This window comes from Xenopus laevis, chromosome 9_10S (genome assembly GCF_017654675.1).
Source record: "Xenopus laevis strain J_2021 chromosome 9_10S, Xenopus_laevis_v10.1, whole genome shotgun sequence".
Classification (NCBI taxonomy): domain Eukaryota; kingdom Metazoa; phylum Chordata; class Amphibia; order Anura; family Pipidae; genus Xenopus; species Xenopus laevis.
In genome coordinates, this window is record NC_054388.1 from 97805180 (window position 1) to 97832712 (window position 27533).

The window sequence follows — 27533 nt, forward strand, 5'->3', positions numbered from 1 at the left end:
AGTTCGAGAAGGACTTCATCCATCGATCAAACGATTTTTCTTCGACTTCAAAAAACGTAGAAAAATGCTCTAGAAGGTCTACATAGGCTAACATAGCACTTCGGCAGGTTTAATTTGGCGAAGTATTGAAGTCGAAGTTTTTTTAAAGAGAACTTTGATTATCGAATCGTCGAATATTTGAACTATTTTACTTCGAATCAAAGTCAAAGTTGTAGTATCCTATTCGATGGTCAAAGTATTCAAAAAAATACTTTGAATTTTTACTTCGAAAATTCCCTCTAATTCACTTCAACCCTTGATAAATCTGCCCCTTCATGTTTTCACTGACAGAACATGTCCACAGCGCTAGCTAAATAAAATTTAAAAAAAGGTCTAATTATTTAAAAGCAAATTATCCTAAAGATTATTATTTTAATATATTATTATATAATATAATAATATAGATGATCCTAATCTATAAATTAAAATTTGCAAGTTATTTTGAGATTTAAGTAAGATGAAATTGACCAAGAAACACATGTTTTGACTTTGCTTCCTTTACAGGTACAGGTGATTGTTGATAGCTGATCCAATTGTTTTAAAATGATATACCTCTTCCACCTTCTGGTTGCAATCCTAGTTGCTCAGCAGGCTACATCCCAATGGAGTAAGTAATGTATATATAGCTATAATGACTTTAAATAGCAGTTTTTATACATATGTAGTCTTGGGTGAGTGAATACCCATCCATGCTAGATTGGTGGCTATCTTCACCATCTATCTTCAAGCATTCTTATAGGAATCTGCTGCAAAATTGTTGTCCATTTCAAACACCTAGGGGCACATTTACAAAGCTCGAGTGAAGGATTCGATTTAAAAAAACTTCGAATTTCGAAGTGTTTTTTGGGCTACTTCGACCATCGAATGGGCTACTTCGACCTTCGACTACGACTTCGAATCGAACGATTCGAACTAAAAATCGTTCGACTATTCGACCATTCGATAGTCGAAGTACTGTCTCTTTTAGAAAAACTTCGACCCCCTACTTCGGCAGCTAAAAGCTACCGAAGTCAATGTTAGCCTATGGGGAAGGTCCCCATAGGCTTGCCTGAGATTTTTTGATCGAAGGATATTCCTTCGATCGTTGTATTAAAATCCTTTGAATCGTTCGATTCGAAGGATTTAATCGTTCGATCGAAGGAATAATCCTTCGATCGTTCGATCGCAGGATTTGCGCTTCGATATTCGAAGTCGAACGATTTTAGTTCCTAGTCGAATATCGAGGGTTAATTAACCCTCGATATTCGACCCTTCATACATCTGCCCCCTAATTTTTAAGATTTATTTTTAAAGCAAAAAAGGTTAAAGGTTATTTATGACATTTTGTGTTTTTGTGATTTTTCTACCAAGAATAAAAAAGCACCAATTTTGCCTTATTTTTTTTTTTTAATTGAATATATAAAATACAAATGAATAAAATCTTGGAATCTTAGAATAATTCAAAATACCTAATTTTTTTCATTTACATTTTTATTGAGTGTATGAGAGAGTGACTTGTGGGTGGGTGAAAGAGTTAAAATGTTGTTTTTGAATTATGTGATGTTAATGAGAGTTTGTATGTAAAACTGTGTTAATGGTTATTTGAAAAAAAAGGCCACCAGGTGGCAGTATAGTATTATAGTTAGAAGTAGTTTTGTTTTTCTACCACTAGAGGGAGTTTCCCTAAATAGGTATAAAAGGGCAGCTACACCCATAGTTAAAGGGATACTGTCATGGGAAAGAAATTTTTTTTTCAAAATGAATCAGTTAATAGTGCTGCTCCAGCAGAATTCTGCACTGAAATCCATTTCTCAAAAGAGCAAACAGATTTTTTTATATCCAATTTTGAAATCTGACATGGCGCTAGACATTTTGTCAATTTCCCAGCTGCCCCTGGTCATGTGACTTGTGACTGCACTTTAGGAGAGAAATGCTTTCTGGCAGGCTGCTGTTTTTCCTTCTCAATGTAACTGAATGTGTCTCAGTGGGACATGGGTTTTTACTATTGAGTGTTGTTCTTAGATCTACCAGGCAGCTGTTATCTTGTGTTAGGGAGCTGCCATCTGGTTACCTTCCCATTGTTCTTTTATTTGGCTGCTCGAGGAAAAAAGGGAGGGGGTGATATCACTCCAACTTGCAGTACAGCAGTAAAGAGTGATTGAAGTTTATCAGAGCACAAGTCACATGACTTGGGGCAGCTGGGAAATTGACAATATGTCTAGCCCCATGTCAGATTTCAAAATTGAATAAAAAAAAATCTGTTTGCTATTTTGAAAAATGGATTTCAGTGCAGAATTCTGCTGGAGCAGCACTATTACCTGATTTATTTTGGAAAAAATTTTTTTCCCCATGACAGTACCCCTTTAAAGACTTTTTATGGGAGGAGGTGAGGTCATGCAAGAGCTTCACTGAGAAGAAGAACACTGGCCCGGAATCAGGTTAATTAGATAGGAAGTTTCAGTAACAGCTGGCATTATGTGTCAGAGGTTGGGAGAAAGAAAGGGTAGTCTTTTGCCCCAACAAGGAGCATAGTCGGATTAGGATCCGGGGAATAATTCCCAAATTAGGGTAACAGTGGTGAGGTTGTTAGGCAAGAGAGGGAGGAAGTAGAAGACTTCAAGTCAAGGTGGCTGGTAGCCGCCGGAGTGGTCAAGGGGCACTGGTCGAGTGCCGGATGATCGAAGCGGGGGACTGGTGGAGTGGTGAAGGGGTGTAGTGGTGCACCGGATCACCGAGCCAGGCCAATGAGGACCAACATGTTGTGAGTAAAAAAACCCTATTCTAATTGCTGAATAGTAATTCACAGACTACTATGAAAGAAAACGATTGTAAAACTTAAGTGGAAGCGACTATTGGAAAGTCTGTTAAGTATTGTGTCTGCCTGACAGGATCGTGTAAGAAAATAAACAAAATTAAATTTTTTTAAGAGCTGGTGTGATCGACCTCTTTATGTTGGGGGTCAGCGTTACATAATTCCCCTTACATGATTTGATGCTGCGAGCAATAGTCGCTTCCACTTAAGTTTTACAATCGTTTTCTTTCATAGTAGTCTGTGAATCAGTCTACTTTACAGCGGGACAGTTAGTAACAATAGTGTATGAATCCCCGTTCCATTCACCAGTTGGGAATAATCTTCCCCATGAGCTAGAAGTTATCATAATCCAATCAAGACCTGTTACTCCTCCTGACTTATCCAAATAAAGGTAGTATGGGGATATTCATCTCCAAAGGGGGAATGTTAAGATCAAGAATAGAACAACAGGCTTAAAACAGTCAGGTCAAGCTGACAATGATTTTTGTTTTACTTATAAGAAAAAACATTGCTTGTTTTTTCTTCCTTTCGGAATCTGTTGATAAATTGTTTCATCCTTGGAGATGTTTGTTGATAATAATGTTTGTATCAGGGTATAAAAATCAATGTACTAATGACGGGGGATCCTTTGTCCGGACCTGTTGATTGCTGCTTTTGCAAATCTGCAGTATTGGTGCATCTCTTTAATACACCTTATCTTCTGAGTTTGAGCATTATCTGTGTGTCCAGATGTGGTAATTTCCAATTGGAAAATAACCTGACTTCTTGTTTGCTATGACCCCTAAGCTTAGCTTCTCAACAGCTGCTCAGATCCCACTGAGCATGTGAGTGTCACAGACACTTTCCAAGATGGTGACCCCCTGTGACAAGTTTGAAGTCCTGGATCATTGCTGCTATTGACAAGCTGAAACTTTAGGCTGGTGCAATAAGTTCAGTATATCAAATATGGCATTGTTAACCATATTCATTTTTAGGGTTTAGTTTTCCTTTAAGAATGTTCATTTAATTTTGGGCTGCATAAAGTTGACAAACAATGACTTATGAGGTTTTTATTAGATTTGAAATTGTTTACATTGTTAAAATGTATAAAATAATTACATGAACATTTACTTTACTCACTAACGCCTGCCATTTTTGGTATAGGACAACGTTTACAAGCCTCAGGCAACTTTTCAGATTAGAATTTGAATATCAGACAGCCGTGTGGTTTTATCTTAGGTTTCTTTTCTTTTGTTTTCTGTTTTTGTCAGGAAATATGCAGGAGAACAAGAAACCAACGTTTTGTATTTCACTTCCCTTTGTACCTAGAATACAATATAAGGTGATGTTCCTTTGTAAACTGACTCTGGTGCACCAAAATTATCAACTTCAAAAGCATTATTTACACAATAATAGGTGTTTTCATATAAAATCAGCTACACAGGACAATTAAGTAGTAAAGGTAGAAGGTTGTGTTCCATATATACATACATATACTGTAACTACTTCCGCACAATTAAGGTAAAAAGTCTTCAAGTTTAAAGTCCAACATTATTTTATTAAATATCTTCTAATTTTTTACAGCGGATGGACCTTATAACTCTTCAGTTACTGGAGGGCCTGCATGCCGAGTGAAAGGTACTATATAGCAACATTTCAAGCTATAAAATTACTTTGACTGATAAAGTATAGGATGCCTCTGTTTTGTATTTTTAAAGAAACTGTAACACCTTAAAATAAAAGTGTTTAAAAGTAATTAAAATATAAAAAATGTAATGTTGCCATGCATTGGTACAAGTTATGGGGCAGATTTATCAAAGGTCGAGATGAAAAAAAATGCGAATTTCAAGCTATTTTTTTGTACTTCAACTAGGGAATAGTCCAAATTTGATTTGAATTTGAAGAAAAAAATGAAAATTTAAATATCGACATTTATTATGCACTGTCTCTGCCGAATTGCTGTTTTAGACTATGGGGGACCTCATCGAACCTATTTGGAGTCAATTAGTGGACTTTTTTGGAAAAACTTTGAATCGAATTTGATCGGATGTGCTATACCATCGATTCGTACGATTCAAATTCGGCCAAAAACAAACCTAAAAAAAAACTTTGACTTAATTTTGGTTGGTCTTTTTGAATTTGTTCGAAGTTTTTCAATTCAAAATTCGACCCTTGATAAATATGCCCCCATGTGTTTGCTTTAAAATGACTATTATTATAAATATATAAATAGGCTGCTGAGAAAATGTACAGGTTACTTAGCAGATAACAGATACACACTATAATAGAATACAATGGAATTCTACAGAATGCACCTGTTATCTGCTATGTAACCTGTGCCTCAAATGGCTGTTTTTTGGGGTTATGTTCCTTTAATCATCTTAGAAGTCTTTTATGTATAGAAATTTTTTGCTTAAATTGGGGAAAGAAGAGCCAGAATTTTACACAGATTGTATCTGCAATTAGAATCAAGATTTTAGTTGATACAGAACACCCCTTTATTTTTTACCACCCTTCCCCCTCTTGCATATTTCTGCTTTATATTTTACATAATGTTAATGGTAAATCTGCTCGGATCTCATGTAATTTTACAGCTTTAATTAACCAAAACCAGTCTGGTGCAATGTGTCCTTCAATTGGACACAGTAATCATAGCAGCAATGGTCACGTTACATAATAACTTGTTTACAATCTTGTTTTCGATATACTTATTTCAGAAGTGCAGTAATACTTTGTGTGACATTTAATTGTTCAGATTCCATGTATTTGTGTATTATGAAAGTTCTGAATGCTCGGGGGAGTGAGCCAAGAATTGGGAACAACAGGGCCATGACAGGGCTGGGAATGAGGGAAATGGAAGAGGAGGTTGGGGATTATGGGGGTATAGTTCCTCGGTTACTATTGGGATGGGTGGAGACATGAGGGTTTAAAAGAGGAAGGAAGTGAAGGGAGAATTCTTTTTTACCTTGAACAACTCCTGCACACCCTCCCCAGAAAAAAACACTGTAGCTGGGTAAGGGGGAATTGTTAGCTTATTGTTGCAGCAGGAGGGAATCCCCTGGGGGTCGAGCTGGTGATAGTGGTAACAAGCGTAGGGTGTAAGTGAAGGAAGGGGTGTGAGTTACAGAGAAAAGCTGCTCCTAGGAAGGAAAGCAGGTGGGCTCCTCACTCTTGGGTACAATTTTCGGCAGACTTCAGCAGCTATTAAATGTTAGGAAAATTAACAGTTAAATATTATTTATAAATGTGGTTGTACATTGCCCTACACTCAACGGTTTTGGTTTATGTTGGTCGTTATTTATGTGATTTAATAAATAAGCTGCAGCCTTTTCACCCAAGATATCACACATGGTTGGTTTCTTATTTAAGGAAAGGGGGGGGGGGAATCTTGGTGTTCTTGGGAGGGGCCAGTCAGATTGACGCTGCCCCGTCATGTGATCTGTTTGTTTTCCTACAGTTAATGCTCTTATCACTCACACTCAAATAAATGCACACAATGCAGAAGTATATTTCTGTTGCCTCACAAGTGTTTCAGTCCCAAAAGTTTTATACTACTAATGAAGATCCATCCAGCTGAAAGATGTTTGATGCAAGGACTGGGTTACCATTTTTATTTGCCAATATAATATTTTATGACTTAAGCTTTTATTTTTTTTATTAATTTAGCATAATGTGCATCACCCCTGCTGTCAGGCCAACACTTGCACCAAACTGTTGCTGCTACAGAAATGCATTGGGACTCTATTTCTTAATTCATTTTTTTTAACATTATTTTTAATTTGCTGCAATTATCGCATATTCTACTTTATGCAAGCAATCCAATAATAGCATAACATTCTCATTTTATGTTGCAGAGCTTACATCGTTCACACTGGTAAAGGACTACTTAGATTACTGGACTTATAGTTATTCAACAGAGAGACTTTTAAATCGAATAGCAAACAGATTTCCTTGTGGAATTAAACAATATACATCAGTGACAATTAAAAACACAGGTAAGAGTCCATTTTCATGGTTTATGGTCACTTTCATGGCTGCTGTCCTTAAGCATGGGCCTATATGGAATCTGACTAAAATGTTTGGGTTTTCCAACATGTAAAGCAGTGGAAACATTAACTGACAAAAAGGGGCAGATCTATCAAGGGTTGAATAGAAATTTCTAATTTTCAAATTTTTTTTATGGTCAAAACTGTCAAATTCGACTAGGGAGTTATCCAAATTTGATTGACTTTTTTAAAAAAAAAATATTTGATTTTCAAGATTTATCATAGTCTGGCCCTTTAAGAATTAAACTATTCGCTGCCTAAAACCTGCCAAATTACTGTTTAAGTCAATGGGAGAGTCGCAGGGATAAATTTGGAGATGTTTGCAGCCTTCCTGACATTCTAGTTTTTTTTTAGATAAAAAACGAATTGAGTTTGATCGAATTCGATTCGAAGTTCCAGTTTTTTGGTCATTTAAATTCATCCGAGTTAAAAAAAATTAGATTTAAGAAATATATTTCGACCAGACAAATTTCGAGTTTATGGGAGTTTTAAAAAAAACTCACACGAATTTGATAAATGTGCCTCTAATAGTAACACTCTCCCCATCGTATGCAGCAACTTGAATGAATTGATATTGTACTTATTCTAGACTGCCATGCCCTTAAGTTAGGTCCACGCATGCCCTTGAGATATAAGCAACTTGCATATATCTATATACTGTATTTCGTGCCTCTTGCATTTTTAACTTAAGAGCAGTGCATAGGAGGGATTGTAACTGGTTAAAAATGATCTAACATTCTGGTGCACACTAGTTATGTGCAGGTCAGGATAAACTCAACCCGCACCCAATCCAGACCCACAAAATCACTGTAGGACCTGCAACCAACCGTACCCACGTCTTCGCACTCTGTATGTACCTTTGGTTCAAAGGCAAGACATCTACAGGAGCTAAGGAGAAGTGTACTTTCCCAGTCTGACCCTCACACAACCCTAGCCTGCCCAAACTCTGGTCCGACCACTGGTCAATGCAGATTTCAGGTCAACCTGCACATCACTAGTGCACACATTGAATGGCAACTCATTTTTTTAAAGGGGAAGGAAAGCCCCTGGGCGCAAAACCCCTCCCCTGTGTTGCCCCCTCCCTCCTCCCCCCTGGCCTACTGGTCCTCCTGGGCAAATGCCCCTAACTTGTTACTCACCCCTCTGCGCAGGTCCTGTCCATGGAGTTCACAGTCGCCATCTTCTCCCACGCGCGTCTTCTTCCTGCTTTGACCGGCGTCTTCTGGCGCATGCGCAGTAGGAACAGTTACCGGTACGGATCTACTGCGCATGAGCCGAATGTCACGAAGTGAAATCGGAAAACTTTGTGACATTCGGCGCATGCACAGTAGATCCGTACCGGTAACTGTTCCTACTGCGCATGCGCCAGAAGACGCCGGTCAAAGCAGGAAGAAGACGCACATGGGAGAAGATGGCGACTGTGAACTCTGTGGACAGTGCCTGCGCAGAGGGGTGAGTAACAAGTTAGGGGCATTTGCCCAGGGGGACAAGTAGGCCAGGGGGGAGGAGGGAGGGGGCGCCCAGGGGGTTTCCTTCTCCTTTAAGGGCTATGCCTAAAAACACTCTTCCAAGGGTATAGAGGGTTGTCTCCTACATGAGGTCTTAAATAAGATCTACACTTATAATGGCTCAATATGTGGTTAGAATTTTTTCAATTTCCCCAACTTGTAGGCAGTAAAGGACCTTGTTTAGTTTTTGGCAAGGAAACGTATAGTAATATCTAATCTTTATTTGTTTTCCTCTGTTTTTTTTTTTAGAGATTTCTGAATATATTACACACTCCAAAGAAGATTTCATTGGCCAGATATCATACTCTGAATATTCTCCTTGTGCTTATTACATGTATAACCCAGTGAATTACTGCAACCAATCCTTACTGTACGGGCTGAAGGAAGCATTGCTCATCTCTCCTCCAGGTTCATTTGTTCTGGTTTTAACTGATGGCACAATTTCTGATGCAAATGACACTGCACTATTAAATGACATTTATAGTCTACTTGAGACAAAGCAGTCACAGGTAACTAGTTAAAAATTCATATCGGAAATTGTAGTATTTGGCATTTGGAAAGAATATGAAATGCTGTATTACAACTCTCTTCAGGTGTTCTTCATGGTGTATTGGTATATGTATGGGTATGAACCTCCAAAAGGTTTTCAGAACAGTTTGCTTCAAGATATTGCTTCTCGCAGTTATGGGCATGTTTCAAGCATTAACCTCTATAACATTTGGGGGGTAAGTATGTTACGTTACATTTCAGTTAAAAATCTTTTTTCATTTTCTCAAATTTGTGGATGGATTTTAAATGTAAAGAACCTATTTGTATTGAAGGTCATTGTTCCTTCTATTCATACACCAAAGTAGGTATAATATCAGAAATCCAGTTAATTAACATTTAGAGACCCTTTTTCCTAGACACTTGGGTTTTTTTTTAATCCCCCAATGCAAACTGTGTTTAATTCACCCGTGGGTGTGCTATAACAGTAAAGTTTATAGTGTGTGCCTGATACCACTGACCCCTGGTGGCCGGGAACTCCCTGCAACTCCAGGCACCTTTGTTTTACCTTCTGATTCTGTGTTGTACAAGCGGGATTCCCAGCCAATAGCCCCACAAGGAGATCACTTGGCAGATCCAACCTCCCAGCATTGAGCAAATGATGCAGATTACAGAAATTTATTGCAGAAGTGAACTTATTTACTAACATTAAACAACTTAATAATAATCATCGACAGTCGCTTCTGTGAGGTATTTCAGGTTCAAGTTATAACATTCCTTCCCAGACATTGAACAATGAGTTACATGAATCAGGAAGATTCATCCATAAGAGTAATTCATTATTTTCTGTGATCCTCACTTTGGGGTCTTGTATCTTCTATCTAGTCCTAAACTCACCCATTGAAAATCGCTGTACTAGTGGTTTACACACCACAGGGTTCACTTCTAACCCCTTTGTTCCTCCTTGTCGGAAAGAAAGGCTGTCTCCCTTATGCTCCTAGAGCCACTGTAACTTTAACTGTGACACTAATTAAGCCTTATCTAAGTTGACCCCAAACTGGAACCCCTGGGCCTGTATCAACCTCTCAATGAGGTCCCAGGAAAGACCCCCAAGCAAATAGTGCGTTACCCTTTTATAGCAGAAGATACTACCACCTACTGGACATTCGTTAAGTAATTTTAAATTACACAACCAACAGGGAGAAGAAATCACCACCTGGTTAAACAAATGACCCTCTAGGGCATCTAAACAGCTAATACTGCCTGTATAAATTCTAATAAATTCTCAGGATCTCTACATGTGCAAGCAATCAATAATATGGTATTGCATACCCTAATTCTATCCTGTTTACTACACCACAACATTGTTTAAAGGCCTTCCACTTTCCCCACAATTTTTGGCACTTATGAGGCAAATGCCTGTAGCACTGCTCCACTTATCTAACTCTCTTTTGTGTCAAGTATTGACCCATCTACTTAAAGTGCAAATTCATGTTGTTGCACAATATTTGCAACTTTCTCATATTGTCAAACAAATTTCAGCATCAAAAACTTCAGAAAACCCTTTAAAACCACGAATCGAAGAATGTTCTTCCAGTTGTAAAAGGAACATCTGCCATTGGCTTTTACCTATTTTCTAAAGGTTTTAGCTGGAGTATTTTGTATTTGTAATTGTCGCAGTTTAGTCACATAATAAATCCTTTATTTTTTTCCTTTTTTTGGTGTCAAAAAGCCCCTAAAATTTTTTAATAAGATTTAGCTTGATATAATTATCAGACTCAATAATGTTCTTTACAATCATGTTGATCTGCAGGCAATCCATGGCTTGGATCTATTTCTTACAAAACCAGTAAATGCTTCAGTGCGCATTCTGAATATAAATGTAAATGCGTCTGGTGAGATCAAAGAGACATTCAACACAACTGCCCTAACTCATCTGCTGGTTTATACTAGTGGGGATGTCAATATTACTCTGATTGATCCTAATGGTGAGTATCCCAACATATTCTTTTTTATTTCATCATCACTGAAAATGTATTACCTGGCAGGGAGGGCAACATTCTGACACTCTTTATAGTCCCTTCATACAAATGAACACACTGATAGTGTAACACACCAATATTGAAGTGGCAGAGTAGCAAGAGAACCAGTGAGATGCCCAGGACCTATGCAGGGTACATAGATGATAGGCTGAGGTCAGGAAATCACATGGTCATTGAATAGGGCAGGACCTGGGCAGCGAGGTGCATGGGTTAGGAAAAGACCAAGGTCCAGGATAGTATCACACATCATCTGCTGCTGGGCCACACATCATCTATTTTCTGAGTCTATTTTGACACAAGGGACCAGATTCAATTCAGTGAGAAAGAAAAGTTAGTTCATGGTTCACGTGAAAAGTCACGAATGACAAGCAATTTGGGATGCAATTCTATACAGAAAAACTCATCTCACTGTTTATCCCGTGACAACTCTATTGAAGTCTAAAGTAAAAATACTGGAACTGATTTTGGAAAAAAGTTTTTCTCTCCAATCTTGTCCATGAGCTTTCATGGGATAAATCATGAGATAACTTTTTTTCACTAAACTGAAACTGGCCCAAGCGGTGCTGTTAGGCCCTCGTATCATGTATTTTATGAGAAGGAACCAGTTTTTATCCAGTTATTTTATTTTCCCTAAACAAATAACCAATATAGCTAATACATAGGGCCAGATTCAGTTGGGTGAGAAAAAGTTATCTCTTGGTTTATCACGTGAAAAGTCATGGCTGAAATTCAGTTAGAGGAGAACAAATTTTTCTCCGAATTCACATCCAGTTTTTTCCCCATAGACTAAAATAGAGTTTTCATGTGATAAACAGTGAGATAAGTTTTTCTGAAATGAATTGCATTCCAAATTGAATCTTATTACATTTCACGTGATCATTTTTCCTATGAAATTCACAATACGGCGAAAAATGCATTGAAGTCAATGGGCGTAAAAATTATTTTGACAATGTAAATTTTTATATGCACGCCTATTATGTCCAAATGCATTCAAGTCAATAATTTTGATGCCCGACAACTTTTATGCGCATGACTATGAATTTTTTTTGACATGCCCGATTCGGAAATTCACAGAGAATTCATGCCTGCCGAATTTATTGGCCCATCACTAAACCTTTTTCTCACTGAATTGAATCTGGCCCATCATTGGAAATGGGAGAGATGCTTAACCTACAGCTGTGCAATAGTACTATTGAATAAGTGACTTCTGAACTTGGATTTCATCAGGAGGGACTTATTGACCACCAAAGGTGATTATTAATTTGCACTGTTATGGTTCCAACAAACAGAGTTTTGTTAAATTTATTTATCTTATTCTTGAAGAGGGATTGTTCAATCTACATCTATTAAACAAAAAAAAGTATTTCTGCTTTGTTCATAGGGAATGATGCAGATTTTGTACAAAGTCTGTCATACTCTTCAGGACATTCTTACCTAGTGAAGCATCCTGTGTTGGGACAATGGACTTTAAATCTCAATTGCAAAGGATTCATTTATGCTATGGTTTTGGGCTTTACTGGTAAGTTGTGACCCCACAATTTCTGCTATGGATTTGAGCTTTGCTGGTAAGTTTTCTCCCATTAAAATAACTAACTCCTATAGTTGGACCAATGAGCCATTGGACTATGAATTAATGGTTAGGCAATATTTGGTGGAAGAATTATTGTTGTAGAGCAATACTTTGGGTTGTACATCAATAAAAACTATCTAATGGGATCTTGGGTCTTGGTCAAATCATCTCAAAGAACAGTCCAGGAAATTTTATACCAAAAAAAAAAATGATGGTTTCATCAGTAATTTCTTTGGTCACCATCTTCCAATCTGATGCTGAACTAGTCAAAAATATAGTAATTTGGCACTGTTAGAGAATGCTTTTTTGCATTTTATTATGTAGAAATCTTTTTACTCCAATTAGATGTCTTGTTCTAGGTTGTAATAATGATGAGAAATGCTGGCCTTAGTTTAGAGATTAGTTTAGATATTTGTACTTACAGATACATAAAGTTATATATACTTACTGTATCTATATTGCTTTTTCAGGTTCATCACTGACAGGTAAGTAATATGCTATTCAAGACAACCTAAAAGGTATTGCCAGTGGTTAATTAGCAGGTAACGTATTATTGTTTGATTTACAGGAAAATGTTCAGACTCTGACTGCCACCCAAATGCTACATGTGAAGAGTTTGGTGGCTATCAGGAATGTACATGTAAAAAAGGATTTACAGGTGATGGATTTCAGTGCTATGATATAAATGAATGTGGCGATTACTGGCTCACTCGATGTAATGGCTATTGCGAGAATACAGAAGGTTCCTATAACTGCACATGTTATGGTGGAATGATATATACAGAAGAAGGCTGTGTTGACATTGATGAATGTTCAAGTAAAGATCTTAATAACTGCCACCCTTTGGCTGTTTGTACTAATTATTGGAGTTGGTACAGTTGTAGTTGCCCACATGGATATTTTGGAGATGGTTTCTTCTGTGAAGTCAATGAATGCCAACAAGGAACGCCATGTGACCCCAACACAGAGTGCAATAAATACATAGGGCACTACACTTGCTTAGATCCATGTTCTAACCATACGGTACTAGATGATCCATGGCGCAGTCTGAATAATAAACATACAGGCTATTACTATTATGACTACTACTGGTCTCATTGTGATAATTATCTTAGTGGTTGGTATCGTTTTCAAGGAAAAACTGATCAGAAGATTCCTGAATATTGTATAGCAGAACAAAGTTGTGGCACATCTAGTCCAATATGGCTGAATGGCACTCACCCAACACAAGAGGAAGGAATAGTAAATGTCACAACTTGTTCAAGCTGGGGAGATTGCTGCTACTGGAATTCTTCTATTTCAATTAAAGCCTGTCCAGGAGATTTTTATGTGTATAAACTGACTGGAACCCCATCATGCAATTCAGCCTATTGTGTTGGTAAGTGATGAAGTGATTCCCGCCCCCCACACCCTTTTTCAGGTGGTGAATATGGTCACTTTGTGATGTAGGTCAATCTAAATCATTATAATCATTATTTTTTTATACAGAGCCAAATCAGAAAGTCCTAAATTGTTCGTCTCTATACTGTTCTCATGATGAAGAGTGCAGGAAAGAGAATGGAGTTTTGGGCTGTTACTGCAAATATTCTGACGTTATATATGGTGACATACAGGAAGGTATTTATTCCCAATTTTACTAGCCATTGCATAGTTATTTCGTTACTATTTTATAATCAACTATACATACACCTGTAGTGCATTGCATTCTCTCTTATTAGATTACCCTCTTCCTGAGCTCACATGCAGCACAAGCCTAATGAAGCTCTCCTATAGCAAATGCCTACTGGAGAAGATGGGAATGGATACATTAACTATACATTTAAGAGATAATGGCTGCAAGGGTTATATCGAAAGGGAAGATATACAAATGGTTAAAATTGACATGGTGCCACAAAGAGGGTTCTGTGGAGGTCAAATTAAGGTAAGCAAAATGTGCAGTTTTAAGGCTTAAAATGTCTTGAAATAGGATTTGTGGCAGAACAGCCTAGAAAGGTACAAGGAAGTCTGCATTTAAGGTGCATTGTTTCGGCAGCAGAGGGTTGCCTAGGAGAAACAGGGTTTATTTACCCTCCCAGCCAGGTAATAAATTGGCAGCTTAGAGCTGAGCTGCTACAACAGGCTCTTTTTTTTGAATGTGTGAAGGATAGACAGCTCTTCCTCAATGTGAGAGGGGAGGAGAGCCACAGGGCTGGCTAGTCCCTATGTGTGGGGGGACCTAAGAGGAAAATAAGAAACCTATGAAAATAAAATCAAGGGGTCTTACTTGTATGTAGAAAAGCCTTTTCTGATTTTCTAGAGGCTTGGGCAATAGGCCATCACCCTGTGATAGACATCTTTACATTGGCGCAAGGCAAGCTTCAGATTTTATTTTTTGTATTTTGGGATTTTTTCTTCATCTTTGGAGAAACCTTAAATACACTGGCCAAGGGCAAGTTATGCTGCACTGAACTGTATGTGCACTAAACTGTCTCTGTTTTGGGTCTCTGGATATGTGGGTCTCTGGATATGTGTCAGTAGCACTCCGTTGCAGAGCGCTCCAATTTGTGGGCAAGATAGCAGCACCCATGGCCACCGACTGACATCATTGTACCATGTGCATGACATCAGCATAACCCATTTTGGCATGAAAATTAACAATAAAAGGACACCAGAGACCCGGGTTCAATGCCAGGGTTTCTACTCCAGGGTGCGTTTAATTACTGCGTTGACTGAATCCTGGATCTGGACCTCTTGCTACGTTCCTGACCTCGCTGATTGCCACCTGCTCTTGATCCTTAGCCTGGAAATTGACTCTGAACAGTTTAACCTCTTTGGTAACACAAAATGGACCTTTATCTGCTGAATCCACATAGCAGCTTCCTTGTTGGTCCTGACTCCAACCATCTACAGCTGTCAGGCCTTGACAAAAACTCTATCCCCATTGAGACCATTGCCTGTCTACAGATAACATACCGCACATTTACTAAACTAGTTCAATGGATAGGAAGATCCAAATTTCACAGTTTATTTAATAGGCTTTTTTTTATGATTTTAATCATGTCAGCTATTTTAGATCAATGTGATATCCAATATAAAAGCTACAATATACACAATAAAACACAATAAAACTTATGATGTGGAATTTTACTCAACGTAATAAAAAGAAATCCAGTTGTTTTGACAACATGATGTGTTATGTGAGGTTCATGGCCTTACTAGTTTATCCAGTGTTACATTCATCTGATTCTTCGTGAAGCTATGGATCAAACCTTTAAAGCATGTGCCTTAGAAAATATAAATACACACTCTTTAATCAGAAATGCCAACCAGTCTTAGAAAACCACTTCTTTGTAAAACATTTCAGGTAAAATACCTGGACTGTTTTATTTTCTGGGTGACTACACTGTTATGGCATTTGTGTGTCTAAAGTTTATTCAGGCTGGGAAATTATATGGGTCATATTAAGAAATATATTTAATTTGAAATAAAAATAAAAACAGTATTTATTTTTTAAAAATTGACCTAACACTGTTTATATTTTGTTAGGTTAATGCAACACATTTTACATATATAAATACTGTATATGTTTCGCCAAAATCTGATGACATGATTCAAAGGGGCGAGATTGCATTGGAAGTCTTTTGCTCTTATGAACGAAACATGCAAGTCAGTCTGTGGACAGCAATAAATCCGGTTCTCAGGTACGAAATAACAAATAAATTGGTTATAGGTTCTGTAGAGCAAGGTGCTTTCTTCCATTGCTCTATTTGCAAATGCACTCTTTTGTTCATCAAGCCTATTTTTTTTCCGTTCACTGTCAATTCATGCATTCAAAATAATCAACATTTATTCATACAAATAACAATTCAAAGCCAAATGGAACAATTTGTTACTAAATCGATCAGATTTTAATGATCACCCAGTATGTCTATTTAATTTATATAAATATAGAATCAATCTACTAAATAAAAAATGTAGTTACCTCAAGGCTTTGATGGGATTTCTTTTAAATCCTTGGCCAGTCTTTTTATTTGGTTTTTCTGTTATAATGGATCCTGAAGGCTCAAACAATGAATATTAATATTAATATATATTTATTACATGAATCAAGTTGGCAGTTCAAATCGAACCCAGATTCAACATGCAGCTCAGATTCGAAAGCAACAGTTATGACCCATTTGGCTCTCCCTCAAGTCACTGATAGGTTACTGCCTGGTAACCAATCAGTGGAAACCAAGAGAGCTGGAAAGCAGGAAGTAAAGTAAACAGTACACAGAAGCCAAGCAGTAATGTTATTTTATGAAACTTATTTACTTTCTTTTCCCAAAATCATATTTTTCCCAAAAGCATATTTGTTTTCTGTTCTGTTAGACATCCAGTCACTCCAGCCGTTAGCGATTCGATTTTTGTCTAATTAACTATATTAGAAACATTTTTAATTTGGCAGTCTATTTACCCAGTTTTTATTCTTGCACTGAACAATTCCTTTAAACTTCTGTACAACCTAAAATTCTGTCTCAAAACATAAGGGGTCATTTACGACTGCAAGTGCGTTGAGTAAAGTACAATTTTACGGCAATCGCCATGTTTTTTCCCATAATGCAGTGTTTTTTTCCCTTATACTTCCAGTGTTAATTGCTGTCACAAGCAGGAGTTGCACTTGGTGCAATTTTGGGCCATGTATAAAAATGAGTGCACTTCACTATGAATCGGACATAATTGGAGTTTTCCAAGTCCAGTTGGTGTCATTTTCTGTATTTTGGTGTGAGGGTGATAAGTGCATCTGATGCGTTAAAGTTACATTCCCTGCACTTATTAACACAGGACACTGCAGGGATAGTTCCGTGATCTCAACCGTAGTATTGGACATTGATTAGCCCTATATTTTGGCGCAGATGCTATCCTTATTTTTTGCTCCATGCCTTCCAGGTTCGACTGTAAATACCCAATTATGTGTTTAGATGTCTGGCAGCTTTGTTAATTTGAAATATGAAACATTGCATTTTTATTTTTCACATTTTATAATTAGAACATGTCTTTTTTTTATAGCTCTGTTAATATTTCAGTCGGTGGAACTGGATCATATAGAGCAACAATGTCTCTTTTCCAAAACTGGGATTATTCGATGCCCTATATGGGACCAGAAATATGGATAAGTGCAGAAACCTTGTTGTATGTTGGCGTTATGGTCGAAGAAACAAAGGAACCCCAGTTTGTCTTACAAATGAAGGACTGCTACGCAACGCCAACGAGTGACAGTGGGCACCCGGTCAAATATTACATCATTAAGAACAAGTGCGGATCCATTTTATGACTATGATCAGTGAATAGAAACTACTCTTTTTTTGGGCTTGCTACTTGTCCAAACAATTTACAATTGCAAAAAAGTTTTTTCTCAATATAATTCATGGTCATGGCTGACTATGTACTTAAATTTAGCAGTTAATCCTGGAGGTAATAGGGTACTCTGGACAGAAATGCTAATATTATCCAGAGGTATACAGGCTATTATTTGCAGTGAGTTCATAAATGAGATACAGAATCTTTAGTCACAAACAAGAATAGTGAATGTATTTTCACACAATGATTCAATTAATAGTGTATTGATTTATTTAATCATATGCCATTAATCCCCTTTGTCATAGTTTGGCTGATTTATATCTAAATTATTTTTGTTCTTCTCTTTGATCCATAATTCAAAATATGCTCTAAATTGATGTATTGCTGATTCTATTTATCTGAGTTATTTTGTTTAAAGTATCTGTTGACTTGATAAATATAGTACAGGTATTGCACCCTTAAACCTCATTGGTGGCAAAAACATTCCCATAAAATGATTTTTTTTAAAGTATTACAGAAAGACTCCTTATCCAGAAAGTCTCAGTTTCCAAGCATCCTGGATAATAGGTCCCATACCTGTAAAATAAACATGTTTTTTGTAGCTGCAGGTATCACAATTGTATGTCCTTTTATGGCAATATTTTGTGGGCATCCCATTTGTGGCATAGTTCATTTGGCAAATATTCTTTTGGATGGTTCTCATTCTGTGCATTGACTGTCAATTTATGAAGTATAGTTTAATTTAACCTCTACTGAAGTTGATGGGGGAGCATGGAGTTTATTGTAAAGATTATACGTGTGTGATCTGACCAGGTTATAGGGCATTTCTTGGCAGAGCATTGAAATCTTAGCCAAAGTTATTTTATCAAAAAGGCAGATTGTCACCGGGGAGGGCTAGAGATCAAGGGGCACATTCACCAAGCCCGGGTGAATGAATAGAGGGAAAAAAACTTGAATTTCGAGTAGTTTTTTGTGCTCCTCGACTATCGAATTGGCATAAATTCGCCTGAGTAGAATGATTCGAATAGATCAAGCGAAAAAACCTGCGACTATTTGCCCATTCGATAGTCAAAGTACTGTCTCTTTTAAAAATCATTCGACTGCCTACTTCGCCAGATTAAACCTACCAAATTGCTTTAAAAGCCTATGGGAAAGTCCCATAGGCTTTTTTTCTAAGTTTTTTATCGAATAAAAAGGCATTCGATTGATCATTCGATCGAATGAAAATCCTTCGAACGAATATTCGATCGTGCGACTATTCGCCGGGCGAATATTCGCCCATTCGACTATTCGCCAGTACGTAAATTCGCCCGAATTCCCTATTCGATTCTATTCCCCAGTCGAATTTCGAGGGATTTAACCCCTCAAAATTCGACCCTTGATACATCTGCCCCCAAGAGTCAGGGTTTTTTTAAGCAACTGACTGGCTGACTCTGTGGATAAATAATGGGTATTTTTGATGTTGAATGTTGTGTCTCTTCTTTCAGTTAAATCAAAGGGATACTGTCATGATTTTTTGGTGTAGTTTTTATTTTTAATTACATTGATGACACCGCAAAGAATTCCCTCTACCATGTAATATTTTATTCCTAAACCAACAAGTATATATATTTTTTACTAGTAATATTGGTGTGTAGGCATTCATTTCAGGTCATTTTTCCTGGTCCTGTGTTTTTAGAAAGAGGCAGCACTTTCTGATTAGTGATGGGCGAATTTTTTCGCATTTCGCCATCTGCAAATTTTCTCTGCAAAGCAGTGGAGAATTCTCTGCGACAAAAAAAGTTGTTGCGACAAAATAAACCCCCACCCATTAACTTTAATGCATTTGGACAAAAAAGTTGCCTTAAGAAAAAAATGGCCATTGACTCGTTGCGAGAACATTTTTTTGACGCCCATGTGCTTCAAGAATTTTTCACCATTTCACGAAATTTTTCGCAATTTCGCAATTTTTTCGGCCAAACGGGACAAATGTGCTCATCACTATTCCTGATGGAACTGCTTTCAGGCAGGCTCAATGGAGAAAGTTTAATTGTGTTTTTGCACGTTTTTGGGCTTTTTAGAAACGGGTAGAACAGAGCTCTGGATAGTAATTTTATAATTCTCAAGTACACTGTGCCTTATGTCATTTCTTTTCATGTTTTTTCCCCATAGTTGCCCTAATGTTAATGACCCTACAGTTTTTATGGAAGAGAATGGAATATCGCTCAGTGGTAAATTTTCTGTTCAGCTCTTCAAGTTCATCGGCTACAACACAATCTTTTTACACTGTCAGATCCGCTTGTGCGATAAATCAACTGAAATCTGCATTCCTGTAAGTTGGAACTAAAATCTTTCTTTTGTGATTTGCTTTACTTCAATCCTATAACACTGAGGGAGGAAAGGAAGGAAGAAAAGAAAAGAAAGGAAAGGAAGAATGCCTCTTATCCAAGAGTGTAGTGTATTTATTCTTGGAAACTCAATAAGCCCCACTGTTTCATAATGATCATAAACTGCAGCTAAAATTAGCACAACATTCCCTTTAATGTGAATTATCTGCTCATTGCTTATGCTTAAGGTTGATCATCCACAATGCGAGTTCAGTGCTATACCGTTTAGTTCCTTCTAACAAAACCATACCAAAGGTTAGTGATACCCAAGACACTTTTCAACAGTATTTACTTTTGCAAGAAATGGCAATTGTTTGCATTTCATTAGAGAAAAATAGATGAAACATTTTTATATGTACATAATAAAATGCCATATATTTCTGACACATATATTGCTTTTCAGGTCTGTAGGGTGAAGTCCTCTTCTACAGATAACAATAATGCGACGCATAGTTTAACACTTGGTCCCATATATAACACAGGTAAAATTTTTATTTATAAGCAGAAATGTAAATAAGGTAGCCATTGTAACAAAAGGAGCCTTGTCTTAAATGACCATCCAGGTAGTGGGTTATATTGGACTGATGTGACCAGTAGGCCTCAGAATTATTGGAGGAGTCCATTGTGAGGGGACCACATTCATGGCCTGCAATTAAACTCACCCAATATATCTACATCATGCCTGGCCAGATACTAATCTGGGAGGTATTTACATACATCGACCAATAAACTGCTGAATGAGGAGTGACTGAGTCAGCATGTGCATGGGCTGCTTTACTAGAGAGCTGCATTTATCAAAGTTATATTTATATTTGTCATATTAAATAGAAAGTTACTAGGTCATTAACTATATGAAACTCTGCAAAAATCATTATCCTTAGAGGGTTATCAATTCTTGGGTACCTGCTTGCTGTCAAACATCTGACTGGTTGCTATGGATTTTGAGCAAACATTGGCAGTTTAATCACATAACCCTAACCATGGTACAGGCAGAATGCACATATTACATACAGTGCTCAATTAATGTATTGTCCATCTTTAAAGGAGAAGGAAAGTCGTCTTGCACTTGTTAGGCACCCCCAAGTGATTGTATTGACTTACCTGAAACCCCGGGCCGGTGCTCCTATCAGCAGAAAACTGCACCGGCCCGGGGTTATGTCAACGAACTCCAAGGAGCGATCCTCTTCTGGCTTTTTTCTTCGCAGTAGAGCGAAAAGCGATCTTTAACTAAAAATTGGCTATTTCGTTCTACTGCGCATGCGTCTGCCCGGGAAATTCCAAGAAAAAAGAAGCCGGAAGAGGATCACTCCGTGGTGCTCCCTGGAATAACCCCGGGCAGCTGCAGTTTTCTGCTGATGACCAAGAGTAACAGTGTACAAAGTGCAATAAAGCCACAATCACCCATTTTTTTTGCACTTTGCCATGCCTTTAGGAATGGCTGCAGGTCTCTCATTGATGTGCTGCTTTCCAGTAAAATACAACACTTACTGCTGTACTCGATGTACAATAACCTGCACGTCATCCAGGCAAGCATGTTAAGGGTGGATTCAGTGGGGCCCTCCCCTTAAAGCCTGCTTTATGGCAAGTCAAAAAGGACAGGACTGGCATCCCCTGATGCTGATATCTGCACCTAGCACTGGAAAGAATTCCCCAGGGTGTAGGGCCGGATCTAGGGGTAGGCAGAGTAGGCACGTGTCTAGGGCGCAAAGCTGGGGGGGCGCCTGCTGTGTCGCCTACCCCATGTCTGGTCCCGTCTCTCCCCGACTGCGGCTGGATTTTTTTGCGTAAATGCGCTTCTACGCATGCGCGCACGCCATTTCACGCATGTGCGCTCAAACGCAGTTTCACGTATGCGCACTTGAGAGCATTTTCGTGCATGCGCAATCAAGAGCACACTCAGCCGGCGCCGTGGCTGGCCAGGTTGCCTAGGGCGCCCTGTCGGGTTGGCCTGGCTCTGGCACATTGTTGTCTTCATAAAAGTCAAAAGTTCATATTAAGCTGAAAAAGTCATTATAAAAGCCTTACAGCTTGGTGCTGCACTTTACAAAAACACAAGATTCCAAGCATTGCTGAAAATAGTTCCTATACCTGTATAAATGTATTGGACATTCAGGGCCTCAGTTTGGGACTAATTGCATAAACTTACATCAATCTATATTGCCTTTCTTAGGGGCAGGGATGCAACCCGTAAAGCAACCTGCGGCCAATAATTCAAACGGAGGTAAGGTTTACTGCACAGTTGTACCAAATGTAAAACAGTATTATTAAAGGGGAACTGTCACCACATTGCGCTGCCCAGATTGGCCTCTTTCCTGAATTCCAAGTAAATAGTACACAGAAGTCAATCAGTAATGTTATATTTCATTAAACTCATTTACTTTCTTTTCACAATAGCATATTTTCTTTAATTTACAAGTTACGGCTTACGTGCAAAATCGCAGGTTACTTGTGACCCCCCTCACCTTATTGTGAATCCCCAGCTAACCCCTGTCCCCCCACATTGTCTAAACCTTTTATAGTCTATAGGGAGGTGACAACAGAAAGGGTTATCCCTCGTTGTGATGTCTTGTTGCCAATAAAAAGCACTGGGCTGTTGGAGGCACAAAAATGTATATGACAGGGGACAATACCTGCTGCTTTTAAGTGAATAAATTCAATCAATACAATTAAACTAACATAAACAATTTGTTTTTGTCTAAGATGGGGCTAGAGCATATTAACGTTTTTTCTCTTGTGACAGTCCCCCTTAAAACTAAATATGCAGAGCATATTTCGTATGCAGTATTTAGCTTGCCTTGGTAAAAGTCACAGCATTCATCCATCCATCTATTTATTCTCTACTAAATCTTTATACATAATCCTGATGACAGATTAATTAACATTATGGGGCAGATTTATCAAGGGTCGAATTTCGAAGTGATAAATACTTCGACCCTCGAACTGAAATACTTCGACTTCGAATATCGAAGTCGAAGTATTTTTCACCGAATTTTGAATCGAACGATTCAAACGATTTTAGCGTACGATCAAACGATTTTACTTGGATGTGTAAAGACTTGGTCTAGAAGGTCCCCACGGGGTAAAATAGCACTTCGGCAGGTTTAATTTGGCCAAGTATTGAAGTCGAAGTTTTTTTTAAAGAGACAGTACTTCGATTATCGAATGGTCGAATATTCGAACGATTTTTAGTAGCCTATTCGATGGTCGAAGTATCCAAAAAATTACTTCGAAATTCGAACTTTTTTAATTTTAAAAATTCACTCGAACCTTAGTAAGTCTGGCTCTTATTATTACTTTACAGCACAGCCAGAATAATACATTGGAAATTGTTTACAAAACATTCAGATGTGCTAAGAGATTATCCAGCAGTACAGCAGTAGGCAAGGTATTTTTATAAAAGTAAAAACATCTTTATTAGGACCTATGTAAGCCTGACACGTTTCGTGCCTGAGGTGGGCACTTACTCATGAGGCACGAAACGCGTCAGGCTTATATATATCCTAATACATTTTTTTTTCATTTTATAAAAATACCTTGGCTACTGCTTCACTGCTGGATGATCCCTAACCACATCTGCATGTTTTTGTATTCTCCCAAAAATTTTGGAAACCCTTGGACTGGGGGTTACCCTGGTAAGAGGCCCTCTTCCAAACTATTTTTGCGTTTTTGATTTTGTACTTGTTCGCCAGATTTGTTTTAGAAAAATATTTAGAAAAAGAACCGCATAGGGTAACAATGTATTTACAAGGGACATTGTGTTCAGAATATTATAGTCTAAATATAGATAATTATTTTTTCAACAATACCAGTATGGTTTTTAACTTATAAACAATTCTAATATTTCACTTCCATTCTCAGGCAAACCCAAAGAGATCAATAGCTACTTCTTCCCTTTTAGCCTGTGGGCACCTTTACTGTAATTTTATACTTACTATTGAAACTGTTGCTATTAGTTACTATTAATGCTATACTACATAATAAACATTACCGCTAAAAAAGAGTATTATATTCAGAGCATACAGGCCATATTTGTACAGGTAAGGTCTCTGTTATCCGGAAAGAGAAAGCTCCGAATTATGGAAAGGTCGTCTCCCATAGACTCAGTTTTAATCAAATAATCCAAATTTTTTAAAATGATTTCCTTTTTCTCTGTAATAATAAAACAGAACCTTGTACTTGATCCCAATTAAGATATAATTATTCCTTATTTGAAGCAGAAGCAGCCTATTGGGTTTATTTAATGTTTACCTGACTTTCTGGTAGACTTAAGGTAAGAAGATCCGAATTACTGAAAGGTCCCTTATCCGAAAAAACCAAGGTCCTGAGCATTCTGGATAACAGGTCCCATACCTGTATTGTATTTTTATCTTTAGACAGTGTTTAGAAGAGCATGGCAATTTATTAGCAGTAGACACAAGTTTTTAGTATGAATAAAAAAAATATATCCCTATAATACACAAAAGCCATGAATATCCTGTAAATTATATCCTTATAAACGGTGAGTTCTGATGTCATCAGTTATAAACGGTGAGTTCTGATGTCATTTCTGTGACATGACTCATTGAAATTTGTGTATTATAATAAATAAAGTACCCCCAGTTGTAAAATATGAGGATATTAGAAGTTACCTCGGAGTTCCATGACCTGTATAAAAACACTCGGCCTTCGGCCTCGTGTTTTTATATGGTCATGAAACTCCTCGGTAACTTATAATATCCCTATATTTTACAAAAGGGGGTACTTTATTCACTATATAATTCTGTTAATCCATCTTTTTGTTCTTTTTTTCCAGCTGCAGTCTCATCAGTGACCTCCTTAACATTAATTCTCTATTTTCTTTTGCTGATATTTGTCTGTTGATTGCTTTCTTTCTTAAAAATGTTGCATTTTCTCATGTGATAGAGCTTTAAAAACAATGAATATAATGAAGGATGTCACTTTTTAAACTAGTTAAGAATATGTTGGGTTTGGGGCAAAACATTCATATAAGCAATTTCATTTTTTGAAGGTTCTGTAATGATACTAAAGAATTAAAGGTTATAGTAGAGCAATGTTGTGATTGCATTTCTAAAATGTTCTAGTATCTGTCAAACATATATTGAAGAAAAGTCTAATTTAGTGCATTAAACCATTACATTACTAAGGGCCCGATTTATCAAAATTCGAGTTGGTGGTTTTTTTTCACGATTCATGAAAAAACACGGCAAACACAAATATGCTTGAGAATATTTTTTGGAATCTCACATAGTCGTCATTTAATAAATAATAAAACCATGAAGAGTCACCAGAAAAATATCAAAAAGCAAACGCTGGTAAGGTTAAAGTCAATAGGAATTGTCTTTAACAGCTTTAATTATATATTTCATTTCCAAGTCCATTAAAACATTTGAGTTTTATTAGTCTCAATGAAAATGAATGGAACAATGAGATTCTCGTTGGTATGCAACTTTTTTTCGGAGAAAAAAACGCCTGTAGGTACAGTATATTGTGTCATGTTTTTTTTCTTAAATAAGCTATATATAAGGGGCAGATTTATCAAGGGTCGAATTTCGAAGTTGAAAATACTTCGAAATTCGTTCATTGAATTTAAATCTGTAGTAAAAGAAATAAAAGCGCAAAGAGACAAAGGATCTTTCTATGGTCAGGATCTCGATCTCTCCTGTTTACCACTCATTTGCGGAGGGACTTCAGACAGATAAACGGACTCCTCGAATTCGAATGCAAAGTTTTTTCAGCAAATTTGGCAATCGATTGATCGATTTAAATTGTTCGATCGAACGATTAAATCCTTTGAATCGAACGATTCGAAGGATTTCAGCGATCGATCGAACGATTTTAATTCGATGTGTAAAGGCTTGGAAAAAGTTTGTAGAAGGTCCCCATAGGCTAACATAGGAATTCAGAAAATTCCTTTATCCAAAGATAACTGTCCCGAGGCTTTTTCAGTAAAAAAATATATTTTTATTTAAGTTAGTGTTAAAACTCAGATACATACTGACCCCACCAGGCCCACCTTACGCGTTTCGCACTCTCCGGCGCTTAGTCATAGGTGTATCTGTAAACAGCATGTCCTATGCGGCATTTAAACCCTATTAATCCCTCCCATTTTCTTTAAAACCAATCAAAAGTTAAGAGGGATTAACCCTACTTTGTTAGTTTGATCCCAAAATTGCCTCTGTGGGGTGTTCGTATTCTGTTTCATGTATCACTGTTTGTAAATTCAAATAGTATTTTAAGTTTAACAATATCTATAAAGTCAATATACATCTTATCACATTGATAATAAGAACATGAAACTGTATATTGACTTTATAGATATTGACTTCCAGCTAAGGATGAGCAAAATTTTTTGCCACAATAAGATGCCCCTTGACTCCAATGGTGAAAAAAATAGTTGCTTCTCAAAAAAAATTATTATCGCACAATAAAAAATTGTCGTTTTATTGTTTTGCAAATTTGCAGGCCAGATTTGCCCATATCAAAGTTTTCTGGGTACCAAGTCTTGAGGAAGCAGTGTAGTTCTTGCAACATTTTATTATATTTTATTATATTAATTTAAATATTTTTAAAGAAAAAGTGATGGAGAGGCATGGAAGTGGTGTGTCAGTGTCCCTTCAGATTATCTTTGTAGATCTTTGGTTTGGATGATTTGTTTTGCCATTATTTCCATTCTTGTATAGGTGGATTTTCATTAAGGCTTGGGGAGGCTAAGCCTTTCCAAACCTGTTTGACTAAAAAAATTAACAGAAAAATTTATTAAAAGCATCTTTGCCAAAAAGTCGATAACCCTGTCCTTGCCATGTTATACCAAGCCCAGGTCACCACAGATGCCAGCCACCGCAGCCGCAGTGGGCAAATTAAGGGAAAAACCTACTGGCCATACCCAAATGGCAAGAACCAAAAACAATTACCCGCCAACAGCTGTGACAATAATAATATTTGTTATATAACATATTCATAACAATATGAAAAACAATCCACTGAAAAACTTTCAACACATAAATGTAACAATATAAGTGTAACAGTGAAACGGGTGTGGGTGGGATGATCGGCCACCATTAGGGGAGACCAGACACTGCACAGCACTCCAGGTGCCTGTAACATCACAAAAGGAGGAGGGTAAGCAGCTTTCCCTTTTTATAACGGCTCTCCCTTATTGTCATCAACCAATCCTTCCACCCCATGTAACATTACATCTTAACTCATCCTGGATAGGTGGTTTTGCAAGGTATTATTGGCGCAAAACATAAATAACGTTGTCAATGGCAGGTCAATTGAACTATTCAGGTAGGTGTTAGCTGGAATTTTAAAAAAGTGTGAAGGTGTGATGCAGTCATCATGGTACCATTGTGACCAGATGAAATATTCACTCCTCTGTGAGTTTCAG

General features: G+C 37.4%; 1 protein-coding gene across 1 annotated transcript; it reads left to right on the plus strand.

Moving 5' to 3' along the window:
- The first annotated feature begins 549 nt into the window (after positions 1-549).
- LOC121399037 (uromodulin-like) lies at positions 550-25197 on the plus strand. Its single transcript, XM_041578827.1, has 17 exons — positions 550-646; positions 4394-4447; positions 6664-6804; positions 8613-8872; positions 8957-9088; positions 10663-10837; positions 12273-12410; positions 12932-12946; positions 13030-13839; positions 13950-14078; positions 14180-14382; positions 15987-16141; positions 17490-17735; positions 19932-20091; positions 20550-20628; positions 22317-22367; positions 24939-25197. The coding sequence occupies exons 1-17, from the start codon at positions 583-585 to the stop codon at positions 25004-25006; spliced, it is 2880 nt and encodes a 959-aa protein (XP_041434761.1). The 5' UTR covers positions 550-582; the 3' UTR covers positions 25007-25197.
- Positions 25198-27533: the final 2336 nt, after the last annotated feature.